General features: G+C 42.7%; 1 protein-coding gene across 1 annotated transcript in view; it reads left to right on the top strand.

The window, feature by feature from the left end:
- Positions 1 to 333: 333 nt before the first annotated feature.
- The window catches only part of spred1 (sprouty related EVH1 domain containing 1), a 31,965-nt gene continuing 9,782 nt past the window's right edge, over positions 334 to 22,516 (top strand). The window contains exons 1-4 of the mRNA XM_020098241.2: positions 334 to 1,620; positions 12,920 to 13,190; positions 17,865 to 18,033; positions 21,928 to 21,974. Of these exons, the coding sequence (XP_019953800.2) occupies positions 1,589 to 1,620; positions 12,920 to 13,190; positions 17,865 to 18,033; positions 21,928 to 21,974 (519 nt within the window). The 5' untranslated portion in view covers positions 334 to 1,588. The remainder of the gene's footprint in view (positions 1,621 to 12,919; positions 13,191 to 17,864; positions 18,034 to 21,927; positions 21,975 to 22,516) is intronic.

The raw sequence follows: 22,516 nt of genomic DNA on the forward strand, positions 1-22,516 counted from the left end.
TCACCATGATCCCGATCCTCGATCCACCTTCAGGATCTCGATCCTGCATCCTGATCCTGATCACAGCTGTTTAATCAAATGTCCTCATTTTATTTTATAAACTGACTTTTTCTCACGCTGTCACTTTCCATTTTCACTTGACTGATAATAATAATCATAATAATAATAATAGAATTAATGTATACTGCTTGGTTCTAGCTGTATTAACCATGAACAGGTCCTGGTGTAATTCCACGTGCTGCAGCAGTTCTGCATTTGTACATTTGAAGCATTTTCACGCAGTTTCATTTTTCATGAAGCGTTTCGTGGGCGTTAAAAAAACACTTAATGAAAGAAACGCAACTGAATTTGTTAATGGCCGAGCTGTGTGTGTGTGTGTGTCAGTCCAAGTCCTTCCTCCAGATTATTTTCTACTTCGCGTGCTATCACACAGACGCTTCCCTCATGTATCAATGCGTGATTGAAGGGAAACTTCTTCTGGGAAGTGCGGGGACTACTTTGGCTCGAGTTCGGAGGGGAAACACTTAGAAACCATCGCGCGGGGCCGCGCGGGGAACGCGAGTTCCCACCGAGCGTGAGATTCTTTAACGTGTTCTGAGAAATCGCGCGCTGCTTCTCCGGATTCCACCGCAGGAGCGTTGTGTTTTTTTACTACGTCGCGGAAGGATCTAATTTTCTCAAAGCGAGGGTCGACACATCCGCCCAGTTTTCCGATGTTTCACCCCCCTCCTCCTCCCCCTCCCTCCTCCTGCTCCCCCTCCTCCTCCTCCTCCTCCCTCCTCCCCTGAGTTGAAAATGGAGTTCGATTAAAGCAGATGTCCACCAACTTCTCCAGGAGATTCAAACACCGGGACGTCCTCGCTTCTCTCGGCCCCGGGCGGTGATACACAAACCAGGCGGAGGAGGGCTTCCTTGTTGTGCTCCTTCTCCCGGTGCTGCTCTGGATGCCTTTACTGCAGATTCCTCGGACACGTTGACGGAGCAACGCCGCACAGCGCTTTTTTTCTTCTTCTCGTCCTCCTCCTTCTCGTCCTCCTCCTCCTCCTCCTCCACCTCCTCTCCCCCCAAAGCGTTGTCCTGGACCTGAAGTTGGCGAATGGATGCTCGACACTCAGCCATAAATAACCTGCCGAGCACCACGGCTTGTCCCTGCGTTTTCTACAGGATCTATGCGCATTATTTTTAATTTTTTTGTTTTTTTTGCAAAAGCGGAGGGGTGATCCGCGATTTCGCCCGGAGAGGATGGTGCCCTCGGCCCATTTGTTGTGGTGGGATTTTACTTCCAGGGAGGACAAAATGAATCAACGGTTGTCATTCCTCCTCGCGATTTAACGTTAGTTCCAGCCAGCGAGGCTAACGTTAAGCTAGCTCCTCTCTTTGGAGGTTTTTTCCCCCCCTTCCTCCCCTCTCTCCCCTCGCAGGGACGCTTTTATCCGGGCAATGCTCCATCGCACGTCCTCTGCCCACTACCCGAAATAAGAGGTGATTTGTACATGCGAAGGAAAATGGTGATATTCGTGGTATTCTGTCCCGCCGTCACTGCGTCGTCGATGCTATTGCTAGGACTTGGATCCCCGTGAGGAAAAAAATGAGTGAAGATTCAACAAATCCAAACAACGAGTGAGTGTCTTTTAATACTTGTATCTGCTTCCACCTCCGACCACACACACACAGACACACACAGACACGCACACATGCAGCTCGCAGTGAATAACCACCGTGGATGTGTGTGTTTTATCTGTTAACACGCGCTGTACTCGGTGGACACAATGCTACCACCACCACCACCTCCACCACGGTTCCCAATGACATCTCTAACCGAGCACCGCTGCTGTTTCATCACCTCACGTTTACTGATTCTGAACAATCAGAAATAATCGCTGCTGGGACACGTTTGTTGGCTAATAGACAGAGAATGTATGGATTATAATGTGAGGTTAAGAAGAACAGTGTGGGACACAAGCAATGACACAGGCCTGGTGTAAAGAAATACGTCTCCCCTTTAACACTAATGCTCTTATAATCTATACAAGCCTGTATTTAGCAGGAATTCATGATAAACCACTGTTTTATAGACATTTTAATGATTGCATATGTATGATTTGGTTCATATACACCATTGATAATCAGTACGACTGCAGTTATTGTGATAGTAGTGATATAGATTATTATTTGTGATCACATACACAGCAACAATGAAACCCAACATATGATTTTCCATACACGTCAGCTCACGATCACACAGCGTTTTATTGACAACCTCCATGTGTGTGTTAAACTGTAGTCCGCCATGATTTCAGAACATGACGATCGATTAAAAACCCTGCAGCCCTTGTTTTTTTTGTATTTCACTCTTTAGTTCAGAAACATTCAAACAAATCCCACCGAGCTCGTTGCGGCGTTGAAAAGCTGAAGATGCCATTTTTTTTCTCAATCACACTCATTTACATATCACAATCTCCATTCATAAAAAAAAACGCTTTAAAAAAAAGGCGTCATCGAATCCACACGATCCTCGGATGTCGATTATTTTTTTAATCCGTGTGCGAGGTTGTGTTTGTGCACGTCGCGCCCATTTCGAGTCGTGTGTTTTGTGTGTGTGTGTGTGTGTGTGTGTGTGTGTGTGTTGTTTCAATGGGCCGATCCCTTGTGTGCGCTTGTTGACAGTCAGTGAGAAATATCTGCTTCGGGAGGTGCTGCGGTCACATGATCCCCCTCCATTCATAAAGTACCTGCCTGCCCATTCACAGCACTGTACACTGTTTCGCATTGCACCGACGAGCACACAATGCGTTTCCTGCACGAAGCGTCACATGTAAACACCACAGCTGCTCTTCTTCTTCCTCTTCTTCATCTTCACTTCTTTATTTTATGTAATCGCCGCACATGTTGCGTTGAACCGACGTTTCTGCACCGAATTTTCTCCGATAATGTATTTGTCACAGAGGAAGTCATATGCCCTTTTCGGCCATTTACAGTGTCACGGTTTAATGCTCGAAACACACCCATGTTTTTCTCCCCATCACCATCTATCTGGTCCTTTTTTATGAGGTAGATTGATTTAATACACGGAGGCTTTGTCCTTGAACTACACTTCTGGTTTTTATGTAACACATGTCACTGAGTTCTTCTGCCTCATGTCAAGGCACTCAGAATGGATAACAACACAAGTCCTCTGTTGATGACATTTTCTTTCAGTTGTATTCATCTGAGCTGATGCTTGATTTAGTTTTAATTGTGTCATAATAATTAGCTAGCATGTTTGATGCTAGTTGTGTGTGTTGGGCTTGTCACACACTTTGCGATAACAGCAGCAAAGATGGCGATCCGAACATTGTTGCTATGATTCCACCGCCTTTCTGTTTTGTGATACGATTCATGGTAATGGAGTGAAGATAATCTCCTTCATAAACCATTTCTAATGATGAAACCTCATTTTTTTGTGTGTAATTTCTTAGCATCAGGGATAATGATGAAGAATATTTGTACAGTTTCACATGCTTTTTTCTTCCATTTATACAATGAACTTCAATCTATGCCCAGAAAAATCATTTTTTTCTTAAATAGATTTATTTTTGTTTAAATCTTGCTTATCTTTTGACTTTATGCTTCGCTGTACAAGCTGGATTTAAGAAACACGTGCTTGCTCTCTTGTAGCCTGCACCGTAAACATCATTTTGATTCAAAAAGAAAAACCCCATGAAGCGTGTGAAGAGATAGTCCCGGTGTGGTTTTGTCTGAATGATGGGTGGTAAGCCAAACTGGTGTACACACAGCACACCCTTTGCTGAGAACATGTTACTTGGCCTTGGTGCAACTATGGTCACAAGGCTAAATGACAAGAAGGCGCATAAAGCCCCGTCAGTTTTTGGTTTGCATGTGCGTTGGTGTGGATCGGAGAGTGTGGTGTGTTATGAGGCTAATGTAAATTTAGCTGACAAGGGCTATGGTCACATTAGAAGAAGTGGGAGATTCATGAAAGTAGCAGCTTCTCTTTGAATGTCACATTTATCTAATATATTTATTTCAGCCAAGGCAGTGGCCTGTAGTGTCTTTTGTCCGTGTGTTGTCGCTACTCTTTTCGTGTAGTCATGGAATACATGAGAATTTAGCTGTTTTTAAAGATGATAACAGGCTAGAATGGCATGTTTCTCATTTCTGAACTAGTTTTCCTTTTAAAAACATTAAATAGGCTGTTGTTGGACGAATAGAGATTCCGTAATGTATACTCTAAGAAAACAAGCACTCAAACGTGTGTTCATTTATATTTAAGTCTTTGTGTGCCTACATACTTTAAGATTATTCAGGCCCTCATCCATTTTTATTAGTGAAGGTCAGTTGCCTCTATACTCCACTGAACATGCACAGGGCACAGCCTCATTGTTTTAGATTCCTGCAGTTCTGTGGTATTCTCTTTTGCCAGTCAGGTGATCCTCAGTGATTCCTCTCTCTTCTGTGTCCTCTTCCTATCTGTGTGATTGATATGACAGCTCAGCGGTTTATCTGCCAATACGGGTGTCGTGATCTTATCACCTGAGGGCTGTTTCACACTCCCATTCCTGTTGGAGAGCTTTCCAAACACATTCCTCCCAAACAGCCCCCATCATGTCCTAAAACGACAAAGGGAGACAGCTACTTCAGCTGTTAGGGCCAGTGCTTTATGGCCTGGTTAATTGCCTATATCCTGTGGCCCTTATGTTAAGCTAAATAATTTCCTGGACCTTTTTATAGATTGTATTATTTGGGGTTGCTGCCAGTTGTTCGTTGTGACCTCCATGAACACTTAGCTTGACTAGCTGGCCAAGTCTAAGCTATACACACATCTAACCTTTGATAATGTCTGCTGAGCTGAACAAATCTTAGGGTTTGTCTCTGTATTATTTTAGAGAAGTGTTTCTTGTGACTACAGTGGTTTAAAGAGGCTAATAAAGTGTGTTATTTGACAATACACTTAAGGGTACGAGTAATAGCATTTTACTTTATGGGTTGCTAGGCACACATTTAACCCTTAGGTGTAGATTTAAGATACATTTACTGTATATTGTCGAAATTAGTGTATATTTACTTGAACTTTCTTTCAATGTCACATTTCTTTACTTAAGATGAACAGTTATATAATCCTCAAAGTTATTTTGCATTCAGAATATTTATGCCCCAGTGTCTGCAGATTCTATTAGAAGCTGTCTTATTGTTGGTCTGATTAATGACAATGATCCTCTGTATTACCAGAGGGCTTGGACTGTCTGTAACTGAGACCAGCCAACAAACTGAGCAGGCCTTGTATAGTGGTGGACTGTTCCATTCCCATGGCCAGATTTGGGTCTGGATTCTGTGTATTTTAAACCCGTGCCACTTCCCTCTTATAATTTTCATTTCCTCTTCAAGTATTTTAGGAGCATGCATAAACTGGCCTAAATGTCAGCAGTGTATGTTGAGTATTTTCAACCAATTTTCTTATTTTCAAGACAAAGACTTGTTGTAAAACTCCACTGGCCTCCACAAAAAAAAAAAAATCTTTTATCTTTTTTGTGTCTTCATCACAACCTCCAGATAGCAGGGCATATCTTTATATCATTGTCAAGGAGGGCCTCTGATGTTCACAGACCATGTCTCAATACCTCTAAGAAGTGCTTTTAGCCCTAAGTGTCTGAATTATGGATATTGTTTTCAGTTGTGCTGCATGTGGGAGCATGAAGGCTGGGCCTTGTTGTGAGCTCTTTGCTGCAGCTGGGCTGAGATGGTTCTTTCCTGCGAGGCCACAGACATAAAAGGGCACAGATGTAAATCCTAAACCTTGTGTCTTTGATTGAGTTTCCAAACACTTTGAAAACAGGAAGGGGTTTCTGTGTGTGCGTCTGTGCACATGCTTGTGTGTTTATTTCACTGGGAACATTTGGTGTGTGAATGTGTTTCAGGGAGAGATAGGCCTGCATTCTAGAATGAGTGAGTTTAAGCAAACATGGCTTTATATCATCAAATGAGTCACACTTTCAAATAGATTTAAATTTGAGGCCTGTAAGAAAATGTATTTTTATGTTCTCAGTAAATGTTTGATCAGATCTTGTCTTATCTAGTGGTTATATTTAGAATGAAGAAGCAGCTTGTATTGGTTGATAAAAGCTTTTATTTATTCCTCTATTTCCTAGAAGTTCAATGGAAAGCTACTTCAAGATGATTGTAATTGATTTTCAAGATGGTCTCATAGGTTGGTTTCTAATGTTTATGGTAATGGTGATGATGATGATGATGATAATAGTATGTTATTCCCGAACAACAGGGCACGCTGTGGTGGTTTACAACCTCTCTGAGCAGTTTCTCTACATCCACGGTCCTTCATCATGGTTTGGTGGTTTATCCTTCCCAAGTTTCTCCTGAGGTGAAATGATAGTTTCACCCACAGCAAGAAGGCTGCCTTGTCCCCTCAGCTTCCCGTTTCCCCCTTTGGTCTCAGAGTTACTATAACAAGTAGAGTCTCGGGTCCCTGGGGACTACTCTTACTTCAAAGCCGACCAAAGACACCACAGCAGTCGAAATTTGTGGTCCTTTTTTTTTTTTGGTTCTGGCAAGCGAAAGGTTTTAATTTTCCAAATGCTTGCGGTTCAAATTAAGATCATCTCAATATGTTGCTGTGATTGATGCTTGAGAATAGTTTTCTGGCATTTGATACACATATGGGAGTCTTATGATTTATAGTGCCACAGCCCAGCGGCACCTAGAACATTGTTGTTGGGGTTGCAGGCCCAAGCCAGTAATAGAGGGGTTGGTTAGAAAATGAATGTTAGGAACCATGTCTGAATGAGCAGTTTTGTCATTCATTTACTGATTTAGGTCTATCTTTGATTCGCACCACAGGCAAATTTGACCCACTTACTGCGATCTGTGATGGATGCTACCAGAAGTGACTATGATCAGTTAATTTGTCGTCATATTAGATGGTATTTCTGTGAAAGGATGGTGGTAAATTTGTAGATTCGCTGCGTGGTGCAGCAGCAGAGTAGGCTTGTTCTGTTTTTTTTTCCTGAGTCAGTTGGTATCTAAGCTGAATGTTCTTGTGAGGGCGATGACTCACCAGCAGCCTGAGGTGTTGAGAGGAGATAGGGCAAATTTCTCTTTCACTTCTCTTTCTATAGCCGGCATATTAGTTTTCACTGCATCTAATGTAGCAGGCTTGTGATGCTGGCTTCGTCTTTCTTTCGGCATTGTCCCATTATTGGTACTGTTTTTTTCTTTTAATGGCTACCAGACAGGCCTTTCAAAAGTGTCTTGTTGTGGTGCTATGTCATAATTTGCACCGCATCCATGTTAGGTCATATTGGTGTTTGTTTTGGGTATGTCAGTGCTCTTGAGTTTGCCACTGGTTATTTAGGGGATTTGAACCGTGGCTAATTGGCAAGCTAGTTTGCACCGTTCAGATTAGATGCACTGTTGGAATCGATGGTGGAGTCCCAGATTGCATGTTATTTATTTCTTCAATGAGGCGTGATCGCAGTGAAGGAAACTGCACCACTTTATCCTCTTGGCTGCAAGTTACTGTTTGTTGGATTTTGGTTTTAGAGTAGAATATTTTAGCTGATTACATTTTTATGAATGTTTTACAATGAACTATTTTCAGTTTCATCAAATGTACAAGCGTCGGACTCATGTAGATCTTTAGGCAAGTTGATCTACATTAAGTACACCAATAGTTGTTTTTTCAGTCAAGCTAAAGCCTGTTAAAGAAATGTGACATATCTCATATTCTTTCTATGACAACAGGTGTTGAATATAACCAGACATTTTACTAACCAAAGCGAATGAGTCACACCCAGTGTAGCTTTTCATGTCATCTTCCATTCCCCCCTCAGCTTTCCTTGTGATTGCTTTCCCTTTGAGGATAATCTATAGAATCGGATTGGGATAAGTAGCTTGTGTTTATTTTCCCAATGATATTTTAATGATTCTCCCGTCAAAAGTCCTGCCAAAGTGGTCTAGTGGAGCTTGACCGAGCTTGACAGCCTTCCTCCAGTTTTGATACAGGGTAGAGATGGGGAGGAAAAAGGCCGATGGAAAAAAGAGGTAGGGGGGACTTTTCTCCCCTTTTCTGATGCTAATGAAAGGAGGAATGGTTTTCCAGCTTTTAGCTTGCAGAGTGTGTCTCCCCTGCAGCATGCTCCGCTGCCTGGACATTGTGGGAGGACAAAACTCCAGGCCCGGGATCCAATAACGTGAAATTTCAGCAGAGAAGCGGCCATTGTGTAGAGAGAGGCAGCCGAGGAGGGGTTGGGTAGAGGAGGGAGACGGAGCGGAGGAAAGGGAGGGTGACTTGGCAAGCACCCAGGGCTCAGGCCACATCCTTTCTCTCCTCTCCTCTCCTCCTGTACTCCTCCTCTTCCTTCTCCTCCTTTCCTTCTTCTCCCTCTCCTGTCTTTCTTTCAAGCCTCCCCAAAACACCCCTTCCCTCCCCTCCATTCCTCTCCTCTAAGGGAAGCCCAAGGTTGAGACAGGAGCAAAGCATGATGGCATGTTGGAGCCCAGTGAGCCATGGGCCGCAGCAGCAGACAAACGGCCACTTTGTCCACTTAGGAAATGGTTGTCCCAGGATCCCCCTTCTCCACCACACACTGGAGCAGCCGGCCTCGAGGCCGAGGCCTGCCTGATCTGCACGTGCTCCCCCATCATGTCGTCGCTTTGTACAATTTATTCAAAGTGGAAGCTACATTCTAACATGACACCATGATTTCATGGCGTTTTGTTTGCACTTTGCTATCACAAGTTTTAAATGTTAAGATGTTTTTAAATACCGTAATATCCTATGGAAATAGTTTTTGTGGATAGAGAAGTCCGTATTCAAATGCGGGTGAGAGCTGTTGACCGTCACCTTGGTCTCCACCCTGTTCCCATCCACAGCCACCTCCTCCTCCCCCCACCGTCCTCCGTTACACTCTCAACCCTCCCCCTGTTTTTCTCTCCTGCTTTTAGTCGGAAATGAAGTCAGTCATCCAGCAGAATAACTTGGAATAATTTGGAATGGGGGGTTCCTTTCTCTCTATCTCTCCCTCCTCCTCCTCCTCCCCCTTTCTCTCCCCTGCTCACAGGCCCAGGCCAGCTGATCTGCTTCCGCTCTCAATTGTGTGTCCAGTCGACTGTGTGCTCCCAGCAAGGGATGTGGAGTCCAGCCTTTGTCTCCACCATCCCACTCTGAACAGTGTGTGTGTTTGTGTAGTTTGCAGCAGGTTGCACTCGAATATCTTTTTGGAGCACTGTTTCTAGTTAAAGAAAGTATAGACTTTTATATAGGAAGAGGAGTGGATAGAGTATTTTCATTCCCCTGTTGTAATGATTTTGTGTGTTAGTTGGAGAACATTTGTTCTCGGTTGAGTTTAGTTGTTGGTCTGCATTGTAGTTTTGAATTTTTGACCATGTAGGGCAGTAAAGATCAGTTTTTCCTCTTAAAACGATAGCAACTTTGGTGTTTTAAACTAGATGCAAAAATGCATGTATACACAGTCCACTTAACTTCCTCTCTGCGCCCAGCCCCCCTCTCTGAGAGTGACATGGTTGCTGGCATGTGTGATGGTAGGTCTGAAGGGTCAGGCCCTGGTCATTGTGCCCTGGTCATGGCTGAGCGACACCACCGCCTGCCTTCTGTTCACCCCAGGGACCCCTGCCTGACTGACAGCCCCTCCTGCACTCATCTCCGGCATCCTTTATTGGGGGCCATACAAGGGTCTAACAGCAACACTATTTCCTTCTTTTACTGCCTGCTATAATGCTCAAAAATGCACTTTTCTGCTGTTGCAGGCGTTCTCTTGTTGGTGAAAGCACTACTTATGTGGCATAGTTATAAGGTGTAACCAGAAAGGCTGTTGCTTGGAGATTGCAAGGAGGAAGTTAGTCAAGCAAGTGTTATTCTGTCAGTTTCCCACGGTCTGTTACTGTTGTCTAAGCTCAGGACAGCACGTAAAAAGAGAACCAATGATTGTGATATGAATACATTTATGTTAATTAGAGATGCAGCAATTCTGTTATTGTCTTTCCATACTGCTTCTGTTTATTTGTGATTATTTTCATGGGCAATTTTGTGAATTTTACAAAATTTACAATTTTTCCTAAACTTTAAAGAATATTGGGTAAAATAGCATGGAATTTCTTCCGGTTGTAATTAACATCATATTCCAGTGATTTGCTTTCCACGACGGTAAATAAAAAATATAAAACTTTTAATTTAAAACTGCAATAATATTTTTGGACAGAAAGTCATTAACTCTGTAATGTCACCATTGCCCTTTAACATTAATTGGAAACTCATTATTTACACCTCCACTAGTTATGGAGCATTATTATCATTCATTTAGAGCTGTGCTCATAGCCACTTATCCAATAGTGGAGAGACAACTATACTATTTTTCTTTTAACTCTGTATTTGTATGAGTGCTTTAAGTAATAAATGCTACACTATATTTACATGACAGTTACGTACTGTGTGTTGGGTGTTGCCTTTAGAGCTTATTGTATTGTAGACTACAATATTATGAGTGCTGAAAGAGTCAGTATATTTAAGAAATATAATATTTTCAATATTTATCTGGCCCATCAGTACTTTTAGGGTAGGTGCCATGATATCAGAGTTTTCACATGAAACAATTTCCTTCAGATTTTATGCTTACTGGTTCTTAGATAAATTACTAACCAATAACCTGGAGACTGAGGTTTGTCAAGGGTGTGGAAGGCAGGAGAGCAAAGGTTGGTCTCATTGAGTAGGCAAGATTTAGAGGAGAGGCAGTAAGTAGGAGGAAGCAGCTATTCTTCTATTGTAGCATGAGCTCCTAGTTAACTTTGTATCACATTTCATGTTGTTTCTCCCACTCAGTCAAATTTGTTCACTGTCAGAGATTTAATATTTTTACAAAACAATTCAGACTGTAATATCATCTTCGGTGGTGAACTCGGATGTTGGTCAGGGAGCAATGTGCCACAGGAAGACATCCGGCAGTCACACTCTTCACTCACATTGCCTGTTTATTTCAGCTCTCAGATCTTACTCAGTCTTTAATATGTTACCAGGAGTTTGTGCAAAATGCTGCCCTCAGCACACCCTGACCTTTGTCATTTCCGGTGTCCCAATACAGTCTGTGTTATCTAATCAGGGAAATATCTGACTCTGAGTGAAGGGACAGAATCACAGGAGATGGGAAGGGAGAGAAATGTAATAAGGGACAGATCTATGATTACCCATCAATATAAGTTGCCATACAGTCATATATTTTTGGTACATTTGTTGTAGTGTCATAGTGAAACATTGAGATGTGACATTGTGGTGGATGTGTTTTCCTTTTTTAGTTCAGACTTTCTAGAATTTGATAAAATCTAAATCCAGTAGTCTGGAAGTGGGGAAAAAGTTACAGATGCCCCTATACAATAATTTATGTACAGACAGTTGATTAAGGCTTAAATTAAAAAAAATTCATTGAATGCATCAGAGTTGCAACAGTGCATAAAACTCAAGCAGATGTGTGGCCAGAACGTTTTATAAAATCTAACCCTAACCCTATTTTAATGTCTCAGAAAACCTGAAGCTCTAGGATTTTTTTGCACACTGCTTCACATCAGCTTTCTATAAACCCTTGAAACTTTGTTGAATAATTTCTCCCACATTTCATTCCTTATTTGTAAAAAACAAACCATATTTGCCTTCTTATGATAGTACATGCTCTTCTTCCCTCCATATGTAGCTGCCTTACAATGTATTACCCCATAATTCAAAGCTCTAGTTGGTGAAATGAGAGAGGAACAAGACAACCAACATCATTGCATCCTGGGAGATCAGACTGGAGAGAGGGTGATGTGAGATGGAGCCCTTGTCATGGGTCATCCAGTTTAAAACAACCTACTTTAAGGGAAAGGTTTGAAATCATCATTGACCAGAGCCCGAACTCGGCCACATGGTCAATCACCCTCTGGCTGAGGTTAAACATACACGACAGCCTCAGACTTTAGAAATCGCAGCCAAAGGTTTGATAAATGTGCAACTAAAACCAAAATACATTCAATCCAAAGTTGAATTTCTGACCCCTCCATATTCTATTTTTAGTTTTGTTGCTTCTTTGCTTTTTACTTGTTATATCTTCTGTCACCACTTAGATTTCCCCATAGAATCATGAGTTCTATTTAATCTCATCATCAGAGTAATGCTGGTGTGATGTGGTTTTATTGAATGATTCAGTAAAAACATTCAAATTCACTATTTTGCAGTGGTTTTGAATTTGATTCTGTCTTTGGTGGAAGCTGATAGGGGTAGCATGCGGATGTTGTGATTGTTAGTGATATGTACCTGAACGACAGGTAAACAAAGAGGGCTTGCGTTATGCAGAGTCCTTCCTGCTAGCTTAGAATTGTGTGCCTGTCACAGGAACACGTACATCCACTGCAGGTATTATGTTATTGGTGTCTGTCTCTCTGAAAAGGACTCTAACTTTATGGATTTTATTCATGGTGCACTGATCCACCAATGCTCCGGACAGCCAGTCTGACCATGACAGACATTTGTGAGAGTGACAGAGCAGTACAAGGAGGGAATGAGAGAATCAATGAGCTTTTTAGGTCATTATGAAACTGAGGCAGGACAAATAAACTGTGGCAGGCTCACACAGTCTCAGTAATTAATCAGGGACGCTTTGTGTAGGCTACATAGACTGTAGTCCAACTTGTTTTTGCTTTAGTTCAAAAATATGTTGTAGGCTGGTATTTTATGTAGAGTGAATAGTTGAAATGCTTTTATGATCTAGGTGATATGTTGTGCGAAGGCACACGAGAGCCCTCAAGGAATTATTAGATGCTTGTTACCACTGGTTATAATCACTGATGTCATTGTCTTACCTTTGCTCTTCCCATGTCCTTTTTTTCCCTCCCACCCTCCTCTTCCTCACTTTTTCCTCCACAGTGACAGTTATGCGCGTGTGAGAGCAGTGGTCATGACTCGGGATGACTCCAGCGGTGGGTGGCTTCCCCTGGGGGGCGGAGGCCTTAGCTGTGTCACTGTGTATAAGGTCAGCCGGGCGGAGGACAGCGGCAGCACCCACAGTGGAGGCAGCGGAGGAAGCAGCAGCAACCTCGGCCGCTGTAGCCCCAGTCCTAGTCCAAGTCCCAGCCCCAGTCCTAGCCCCACTGCTGTGGAGTTCCACATCAAGGGCGAGAGGCTCAAAGACAAATTGGTAAGGGAACATCTCGATCATAAACTGTATGTGTATAGTGTCTTTGTAAGCTACACTTAATACATTTATTTCCTACTGTACATGTAACTACTGAGTTATGCTTTTGATGTTTCTGTTATTGGGCCATTCTGCCTCTCATGCACATTCTGGTGCACAAACCAGACATGGTTTATTCTCTAGGATGAGATCACCATGAGCCCCCCATTCCCAGACACCCCTTTCTCTGTCTCACTCACACACACACACTCACACAGGAAGTGGTAGTTTGGCTTTCCTCCATGGCGCAGGTGTCTGAAAATAGGAGCAAACTGCATGATGCTGTGATGCATGATGACATCATCAGGGAGAAGGGCAGATTACTCAGGAGAGGAGAATGTGGGATGAAGGATGTGGGAAACGAACAAGTCTGGAAGGGAGTTTAAGGATGGAATAGGGGCTGGAAATTCACGCTCATACGTTTTTTTCTATAAGTTCACAAATATTTGCCTTTTTTATAAGCAATGTATTTGTATGTGAAGTAAATCAACCCAAGGAATTGTGTTCATGGTTACTCTAACTTTAAAACAATCCCAAATGTGTGTAAAGCAGTCTCTAGTTAATTGTAAATCTAAGACCTGCTAGTATTACACTCTGTAATCTTATTAGTTGTGACCTGACACATTAAGCTACAGAACCTTTTAAAAAGGACTTGGCTTCAAAAGCATTTCTTTTACTGTATCGCAGCCACTACTGTTAATTATTGAGTAATATTATGTTTTCAAAAACTTTAAAGAATTTGACTTGATTATCATATAAGCCAAATCTGGAAAGACCACATTTTCAGTCTTTGGCTCAAAAAGTATCTTATTTGTCTGTCAAGTGCTATGAGTCTTTTTATTGATTCATTTACTATCTCTCCTGGCTCTAATGGAAAGGCTTTTGGAGTACAAAGTACGCATTATCATGCTACAGCTGCATTGCCATCTTTCCTCTCAACATCTTTCCAGTCATTGTATTTTGTTTGGGCACAGCAACACAACATGTTCGTTTATAGAATACTGAATCAATGACAGCGAAGAACCTGTTGACCTGTTTTTTCTAATAACATGAATCATTTTCGAACTAAGGACTGTTTTTCCTCTCCACTGCTTGTGAACCATGGGAACTCTTAGGTTTCTCTCTGTAATGTTGTAAGGTCTCGACCTTATTCTGTAAAGTGCCTGGAGATAGTGTTGTCAGGTGTTGCTATTTAAACAAAATTTAACTTAATTGAACTGCAAATATTAGCATTGATTTAAAAGGCTCTTAAATTAGCCGCAGTTTAAGATATAGAACTCTATTGACATAAAGTATTTAAAATGCCTTATTTTTCAAAACCAACATGTCAACCACAAACTGCAGGGTGATTGTGTTTCTTCACCATCAAAGCGAGGTCTAGATCTAGTAATTTGTTGTGTTTCTAATCCTGATGTCTTAGGCTGTAGATTCTGTGAAACTCATGACCTACATGCCACACAGTCATTCTGTGTTTTAGATCCAGTAGATGCACTGGAATAATCCTGCTCTGTGGTAATGAGAGTGTAAATCTGTATTTGTGTGTCTGTCTGTCAGATGCTAGGGGACAGAGGAGGCCACCACGATGCACTGTATTCTGGCTCCTGACATTAGAGGCTTGTTACAGCAGGGCGTCTAAATCACCTTTTTTCTTCTTTGACTAAACATGTTTTATGTGTGTTTTGTCTTTTATGGCGTTTTTGTGTTTTGCGCGTTGCTATCCAAGCGTGTGTGTGGCACGGGAAAGGGCGTGACGGCAGCGCTCTTACTCAGACAGGGTAAAGACATGGCTCAGAGACCCCAGCAACTGTTCTGGGATGTGGTAAAACACCCCAATCATCGCTAGAGTCTACCCCCAGCCACCACAACAAACACTCAGCCATATGTAGGTCTGTCGGGATGCCACCCAGTGCCAGGGTGTTGGCGTCAACCACAACGCTACCAAAAGTCTGAGGGCATCAGAAGAGACAGGCGGAGTGAAGAGTAAACAACAGCAACAAAGACAACCACAAAGGAACATTTTAGCTATAGTCAGAAAAAATGCAGGGCAATGTCACTGCTTGTTTCTACTGTATTGTTTACAAGAGCAATGTCAGAGTGTTGATTTCAGACGTGAAAGAGAGACCATAGTCATTCTGTATGAATTGTGTTGAGGACTGGAAAAAGTAAAGAGCTCCAGGTGTTAGAAAGGCTGTTTGGTGTGAGTTGTTATTGTGTAATACACAGAAATTGAAAATACTGTTCCATGTAGATATGCATACAATTTCAGTGTTGTAATTCAGCCAGAAAGAGGATAGAGAAGCACCTGACAGAGACCTGAGCTGGATGAAAAGCAGATCAGAGGTGGAGCTTTTTCAAAATAAAAAAAATAGGCACGATTTCATCTGCAAGAAACAAGGTGATTGAGGAGAATAAGATATGAGAGGAATCAGGGAAGAGAGCTGTGGGTGTAGTCAAAGAGCAGGAAACAGAGGTGGAGCTAGATAGACGGGAGACGGAAGAGGAGAAATGGAGGGGATCTGTCTATATGCGCAGTGATGCGGCACAGAGTGTACTGGTGATGACTCAGCTGGCTCTCCATATAGCTACCAATCACTCTCCTCCTTGCCCCCTCCCCTCTCTCACACTCTCCGTCTCACTCTCTCTGTCTCTCCCCTACTCTTAAAAACTACAGATCTAATTAGTTAATGATTACTTACCATACTGGCTCTTGGATTATGACAAATCTCTGGCTTAGCTCTCTGCCACTCCACCTCGCTTCCTGTCGTTCGTCGCCTGTGACTCCCTGTGATTGATACAGCTGTGACTGTGGTGTGGACCAGGCTTAATCTAAACGGATACAGTTGTTAACTGTTAACTGTATCATTTGATTGTTTTGACTTATTTTTGCTTATAAAATGGAGTTTATTAGCTTTGAATGGGGGGGTTGTCAGTTTCAACGAGGGCCAAACCTTAAAGTCCGTCCCTGAATATCATAATTATTATATAACCATTATAGAGCAAGGCACAATTATGATGATCCTATGTCCTTTTATTCCAAGCATTTTTATTAAAATGTCTTTACGGTTGTAATTTCAGCCTGCAGCCTGATTTCCACCTCGTCTCTTGTATACATGTAAATCTCTATCTCCCCTCCATTTCTGCTCCCACGCTAGCTGTTCACTACTCCCTGCACGTCTCACCTCCGTCTGTCTCCGTCCCCTCTCCTCTTCTCCTCTAACATCTCCTCTGCCTCTGTTCCGTTTCTGTCAGCGTGGCTCCTCCCCTCTCTTTTCTCTGAGCACAGTGTGGAATGTGGTGTTAAGTATCGTCCTTCCATGCAACTGTGATACTTCCTCCTCCGTTGGCCTCGCTGTGCGCTCACCTTACCTGCTCCGGCTCCATTCAGTCTCGCCTCCACAATCGGCCCCAGAGGCACAGAGGACCCAACACCACCACCACCACCACACCACCTCTTCACCCCATCCTACCCCCAAACTCCTCTCCATCCTCCTCACATCCATCCCTCTCTTCATCCACTGCCTCTGGGTAAACAAACAGGATTAACCCTGGCCCCTCCTTTTCTTGGGAAGGCATGTATGTAATAGTGACACATGGGGTAGACACTGTGAAAGCACATCCTCACCACATCCAGATACAATCATATCAAAGAGTGTAAAAAGAAACTCTCACTCAGACATTCAGAATGAAATATGTACCAGTGCACTCACACTCTGACACACACATATCACATATCCTCAACCTCTCGTACAGCTGCCACGTATCCGCGTCTTAAAGCGTGCGCGTTGACTGTTGTCCAGATCCAGGGGGAGTGGGGCCATCTGCTTTTAGCCATCGAGTATTGGTTTGCGACCGTTATCCTCTGACAAGGCATTTGTGCTGTGAAGATGCACAGTGTAGCACTTGGGTCATTGAGCTTTTCATCACACCAGCTCGCGCAGAACGCCGTGTGCACGCTCGCTCACACATTCACACCCCATTAAGCCACCTCTCGTGTACGTCGGTAAAAAACCTCAAAGACTGTAATGGCTGTCTCTCATTTCATTTAATCTGCCTAGAGGAAGGCCGGGAGGCGGCCCAGTAGCCCTGATTAATAATAGGCTTTGGAAACACAGTCTCTCTCTGCCACACACTTGGGCTGCCTGGCTCTAAAACACACTCCCAGCCCTCCCTTCTTCTGCTGCCACCACCGCTGCTCTCCAACTTTATCATCAACTGTAATGAAAACCCCACCATTTAGAATGTGTTTTACAAATTATCCAAAAAAGTATGTGAAATTATTGGGCTTATGGTGATTATTTTTTTCTTTTTCGTTGTAGAAGCTCTGGTGCTACGTGTAGTTCCAGATGCAGGCCTCTGCTCTCAGTCTCTCTCTCTCTTTTCCTTTTTACCCATGATTTTGTGGAATGAAAGAATGTGACAAATTTAAACAGGTTCGGTTGAGGAACAAGAAAAGGGATTTACATGTGTGTTCCCCACTGAGATTCAGCAGCATCATCCAACCTTTGAATTATGCAGTTTCAAACAACTTATAGCTCGACCAAATGTAACTACAAAAAACAAAAGTATACATTTTGTAGTTCTATCCAGGCCCGCCTTTAACTTGACGCTGTTTCTCAAACTTTTTGTGTGTTCTGTCAGGTGGTCCTGGAGTGTGTCCTACAGAAAGGCATTGTATACAACAAGGTCAACCCCATCTTCCACCACTGGAGAATCAACGACAAGAAGTTTGGACTGACGTTCCAGAGCCCTGCTGACGCCCGGGCCTTTGACCGAGGCATACGCCGGGCCATTGAGGACATCAACCAAGGTGTGTGTGCTGTGTGTGTGTTGCTCTATTGTTTATGGTGCCTGCATGTGTGAATTTCTGGAGTTTAAAAGCAAGAAAAACCAGATAACAAAGTCAGTAGCAAGTCAGCAGAACGCACCTTAACTACAAAATCAAGCAACCAGCATCTGCTGTTGTTTCCGTATCAGAAAATCTGAGCAGCCCACAGGTTTTCTTTTCACTACCCTCACCCGTTTTTCACCCTCACACTATCACCAAAACACCAGGGTTGTTTGGAATTCCCTCTTAAGAGGTTGCACTATACTGTGTGTGCTGGCTGCCATCCAATACGTGTAAAATAATACGGTTGTATGTGTGCAAATGTGGTATGCTTTCTGTTGCCGGGTGTCTACGGCCCTGTATTCCTGTCTGTCTGTCACAAGCTTGTAATGGCTGACCTAGCATCTGTTCTAGGAGAGATGTATAGAGTTCATTAACGTCAAAGACTCCCTCTCTCACTGCTGCCTGCTCAGTCACCCAAGCATGACCCCTCTTGCTTTATCTTATCAGTTCCAGCTGCCCAGATAAACGCTCCACTTCCTGCAGAGACTGGCAGGGCGGTCCTGTGCCCAAGTAGTGGGTGATATGGGACAGAAAGGGAGGGTTGCTAAGAAAGAAGGGGGGAGACAGGAGTTGAGACATAGAATAGATGGCAACTTGAGATAGGGGCAGAGCTTTAGTCAGAGGAAACTTGACCAGGTTGAGCTTTTGTCCTGCTCAGACATGGAAGTAAGTTTGATGACTGGCTAGGCTGGTCTTAAAACAGGTTGGTCTGGCTGTGTGAAACGTGGCATTTATACACATTTTAAGCTAAACTAGATATTACACTTGAGTGGAGTTGAGTCTCTGATTTAAGTTTGGTCCTGATAAGCATTATTTTTCAGTACAGTGCCAAAGGAGGTTGCAAAGTCATCCAATTAGCAGGAGAATTGCCAGCTCAGCAATCTGCCACCCAGCCGCATGTTACACAAGCGGCTGGCTCAGGAGTTATAATCTCTATTACTCTCTAGACCCAGGAACCCTGGGGAGCATAGAGGAGGTACAGCAGAACATATTGTAAAGGCTTATCACTGTTGGGCGTCAGTTGCTTCTTGGCCGCAACCTATTATCTGAGATTTGAACTTCTGGGAGCAGGTCCACACAGAAGAGTCTAGGTTAAAGGTAATCTTGGGCAACAAGTGTATAGCTGGGTTTGTAGATAGTCTTTTTTTTCCTGTGAATTTCACATTAAGATGGAGTACAGAGAATAATGGATTCCTATAAATATAACACTGAATTAACGACGGGGGTCTGGGCTGATTGGTTGGTTGGTTTAAGAGAGAGTTCGCTAAGGCCATGTTACTCAATTGATAAATTAGTTTAATGGCAGAAAATAATTCACTAACATTTTGATAAATGTTTTTTTCATCAAATAAAAGGCCAGAAATTCACAGTTTCCACATTTTCTTTAATTGATTTGGGAAGGTTGGTGGACTTAACTAACTTCAAGACAAAAAGAGGATAATTGACAGATTTATTAATTCTGAAAATATTTGTTTGCAGTTGTCATTAATGTAACAGGATGGTCAGTAGCTGTTCAGTGTAAAAAAAAAAAACACATTCCCCTCTCACTCTCCCACAGGCTGCTTAGTTTCTTTCTGTTAGTACATGCTTCAACTCTTTCCTGTGAATGTCAGCTACAGCAGGTGATGGTGAGCTTAGTCTCCCCGGTGCCTGCACTTCTTTGTTCCTCTCTCCCTTTCCTCTGCTGTCCTCCCCTCCCTCTGTTCTCCACTCTCTCCTGGCATCCTCTGTATTCTGCCAGTGTTGTGTAATGCCTCTCCTCAGCCCAGGCAGCCAGGTTCTTCTGTATTCCTGTTGCATCGCTCTGCTGCTGGACTGCTGCGTGAATGTGCGTGGGGAGAGAAGAGGCAGCGAGAGGGAGAATATGTTTTGCTTATGTGTGTGCGTGCGCACGTGTGTGTATCAGTCTTGCAGTCCTCTGTTGCCATGGAAACATTGGGCACATGGCTCAGGCTGCTTCGTGGCCCAGCACTGCCAGAGTCGTGCTGCAGGAAGCCTTGTTCTCTCAGTAGTGGAGCAATGCACACACACACACACACACACACACACACACACACACACACACACACACACACACACACACACACACACACACACACACACACACACACACACACACACACACACACACACACACACACACACACCTTTTTCCATGTGATTCAGAGATAGACAGACACACTGATGGACAGACTGTCTAACACAAGCCCAGTGAATTCCTCTCATCCTCTCTGTGGCAGAGACGGTATTAACATGTATTGCTGTATTTCCTCCCTCGATGCAGACAGGCTCACTAATACCTCAGTGCCTCACTGATGCTAACAATTAAGTGAACCTAAGTTTTAAAAAAGGACCTCCTCATGCCCCCAGGTACAAACTGTTTCCAGTTTCCCCTTCGTCTCAGTCGAAATGGCTTAATCACTTTTTTGTTCAACATTGCTATTCTATTAACTTTCTCCAAAGTGTTTTCGGGTTGCTGCTAGAAATCTAGGTCTGTTTCTTTTCTTAATGGAGTTGTGTATAAATTACATTGCTAGTCTGGCCATCAGTACATGAGAGGAGACAATGATTACAAGTTGTTCTATATGATATCATTATATTATAGGCTCAAAGTTACGTGGATACTATTAATGTAGGATAGAAACAAATCACAGTATTGCCTATCATGTTGCAGATGAAGATAAGTGATTATCACATATCAGAATAGTTTGATTGACATTATTGCCATGTTGCTCTTGAGCTTCATCACTTAATTTGATGAAAACCTCGAAAGCATGAATTGACAATCCAAGAATACAAACTTTTTCACAGCCTGTTCAGATTGCACATGCTGAACTCCACATATGAAAACTATTAAAATTAACAACAGTACATTTATCCAATATTTTTTGATTCAAGAAAAAAACCACAAGATTTTGGCGATTAAACTAGTGAGCTTTAAATGGGAAATTTTGCAACTTGCTTTATTAGGAGAAAAGCATCTTAACAAAAACAGCATTTTGTGTAACAAATACCGGTGACATTAGTGTCTCTTCTCGGGTTACGCCATCCACAGAACCAGTTTAATTCTCTGTGGTAATGAAAAGCTGTAACACGGTCAGCCTGATACCTGAAACACAAGCTTGGACTCCAGCATCAGCAGACGAGGTGTTTTGGATGCGGAAATGGCACATGGCGTTTTAGCCAAGGTCGGGGTTACGTTATTCTAGGCATGCATATTTCATTAACTTCTACGTGCCCCACTGACACAAAGCAGCTTTCATTTCCCCATTATGCACAGTGAGAGGAAAGCAGAAGTCTTGGCCTATTCTGCCCTGACAAGAATCAGTGTGTTGTAAATCTATTGGCTCAAGCATTCTTTGTTGAGGAGATGTCATCTATTGACAGTGGAATAGTTTAGATGAATATGTTGTGAATTACACAAAAATCTAGCTATACGGTTTGAAATAAAAAATATCTTGTTGGTTGCCAGCATTTGTAGGAAAAAGTGAAAGACTCTAAATCTCTATTTCACTGGTTTTCCATGATGTTTTGATCCTGATGACCCTTAAAATGTTTGATTTTGTTTAACATATTTAGCTGAGATGCTAAAAGTCTGTTTGTGCCTTTTTATAATGACAAAAAGCTGATGCAGTTTCAGTATGTTATGGGTGAGGGGCTTTTAATTGAGATAAATGCCATAGACAGTGCTGTCATGTACATTTCGTGGTGTTTGTACTATACTGATCTAAATTGTTGTTCATTTACTTAACTGTCACAATGCTTCAATTGATATGAGGTCATGAATTGAATCCTTTCCTCCCTGTCTTCCAGGATGTCGGCCGTTTGGGGAAGACGATATTCCTGAGGATGGACTACCGGTGAGTCAGATTTTAGTATAAAGGAAATGTGTTTATCTTGCTTTCTTTGTGGATTCTTATTGTGCTCTGTGTTGGTTATTTAGTTTAGTTTTAGTTATATCACAATCTAAACCTGTTTTAACACACTGGTCATTTTTAAATCAAGTAAATTGGAGTGAGAAATGGTTGATTTGAGGGTTAAACTGCACCAACTGTAGCTATATTTAAAATTATGTTTGTCACTCACCTACCGTTAAATAGGAGGCAGGTCATAGCTTGAACCTGAGCCATATGCTTGAGCCCTGATGTGTCCCAGCCCAGCGCTGACACCTGCCTTTGTTTTCGAACAGTTGTTCTTAGAGATTTACAGGTGTTTAACCAATGCCCGCCAGACCCTGAGGTGAAGCTGGGTGTTGGCCAGCGAATGTGCCAGAGCAAGCTTAGCTGCCTCTCTATCAATCTAACCTGGTAGCTGTCACTCTTATTACAATGGACGGTGATGTAATGTAAGTATTGCCTCAGGAGCTGGTTGTTCAAACGCAGCTTGGTGAAAACGCTCTGGG

This window comes from Paralichthys olivaceus, chromosome 12, assembly GCF_024713975.1.
Source record: "Paralichthys olivaceus isolate ysfri-2021 chromosome 12, ASM2471397v2, whole genome shotgun sequence".
In the NCBI taxonomy this organism is placed as follows: Eukaryota; Metazoa; Chordata; class Actinopteri; order Pleuronectiformes; family Paralichthyidae; genus Paralichthys; species Paralichthys olivaceus.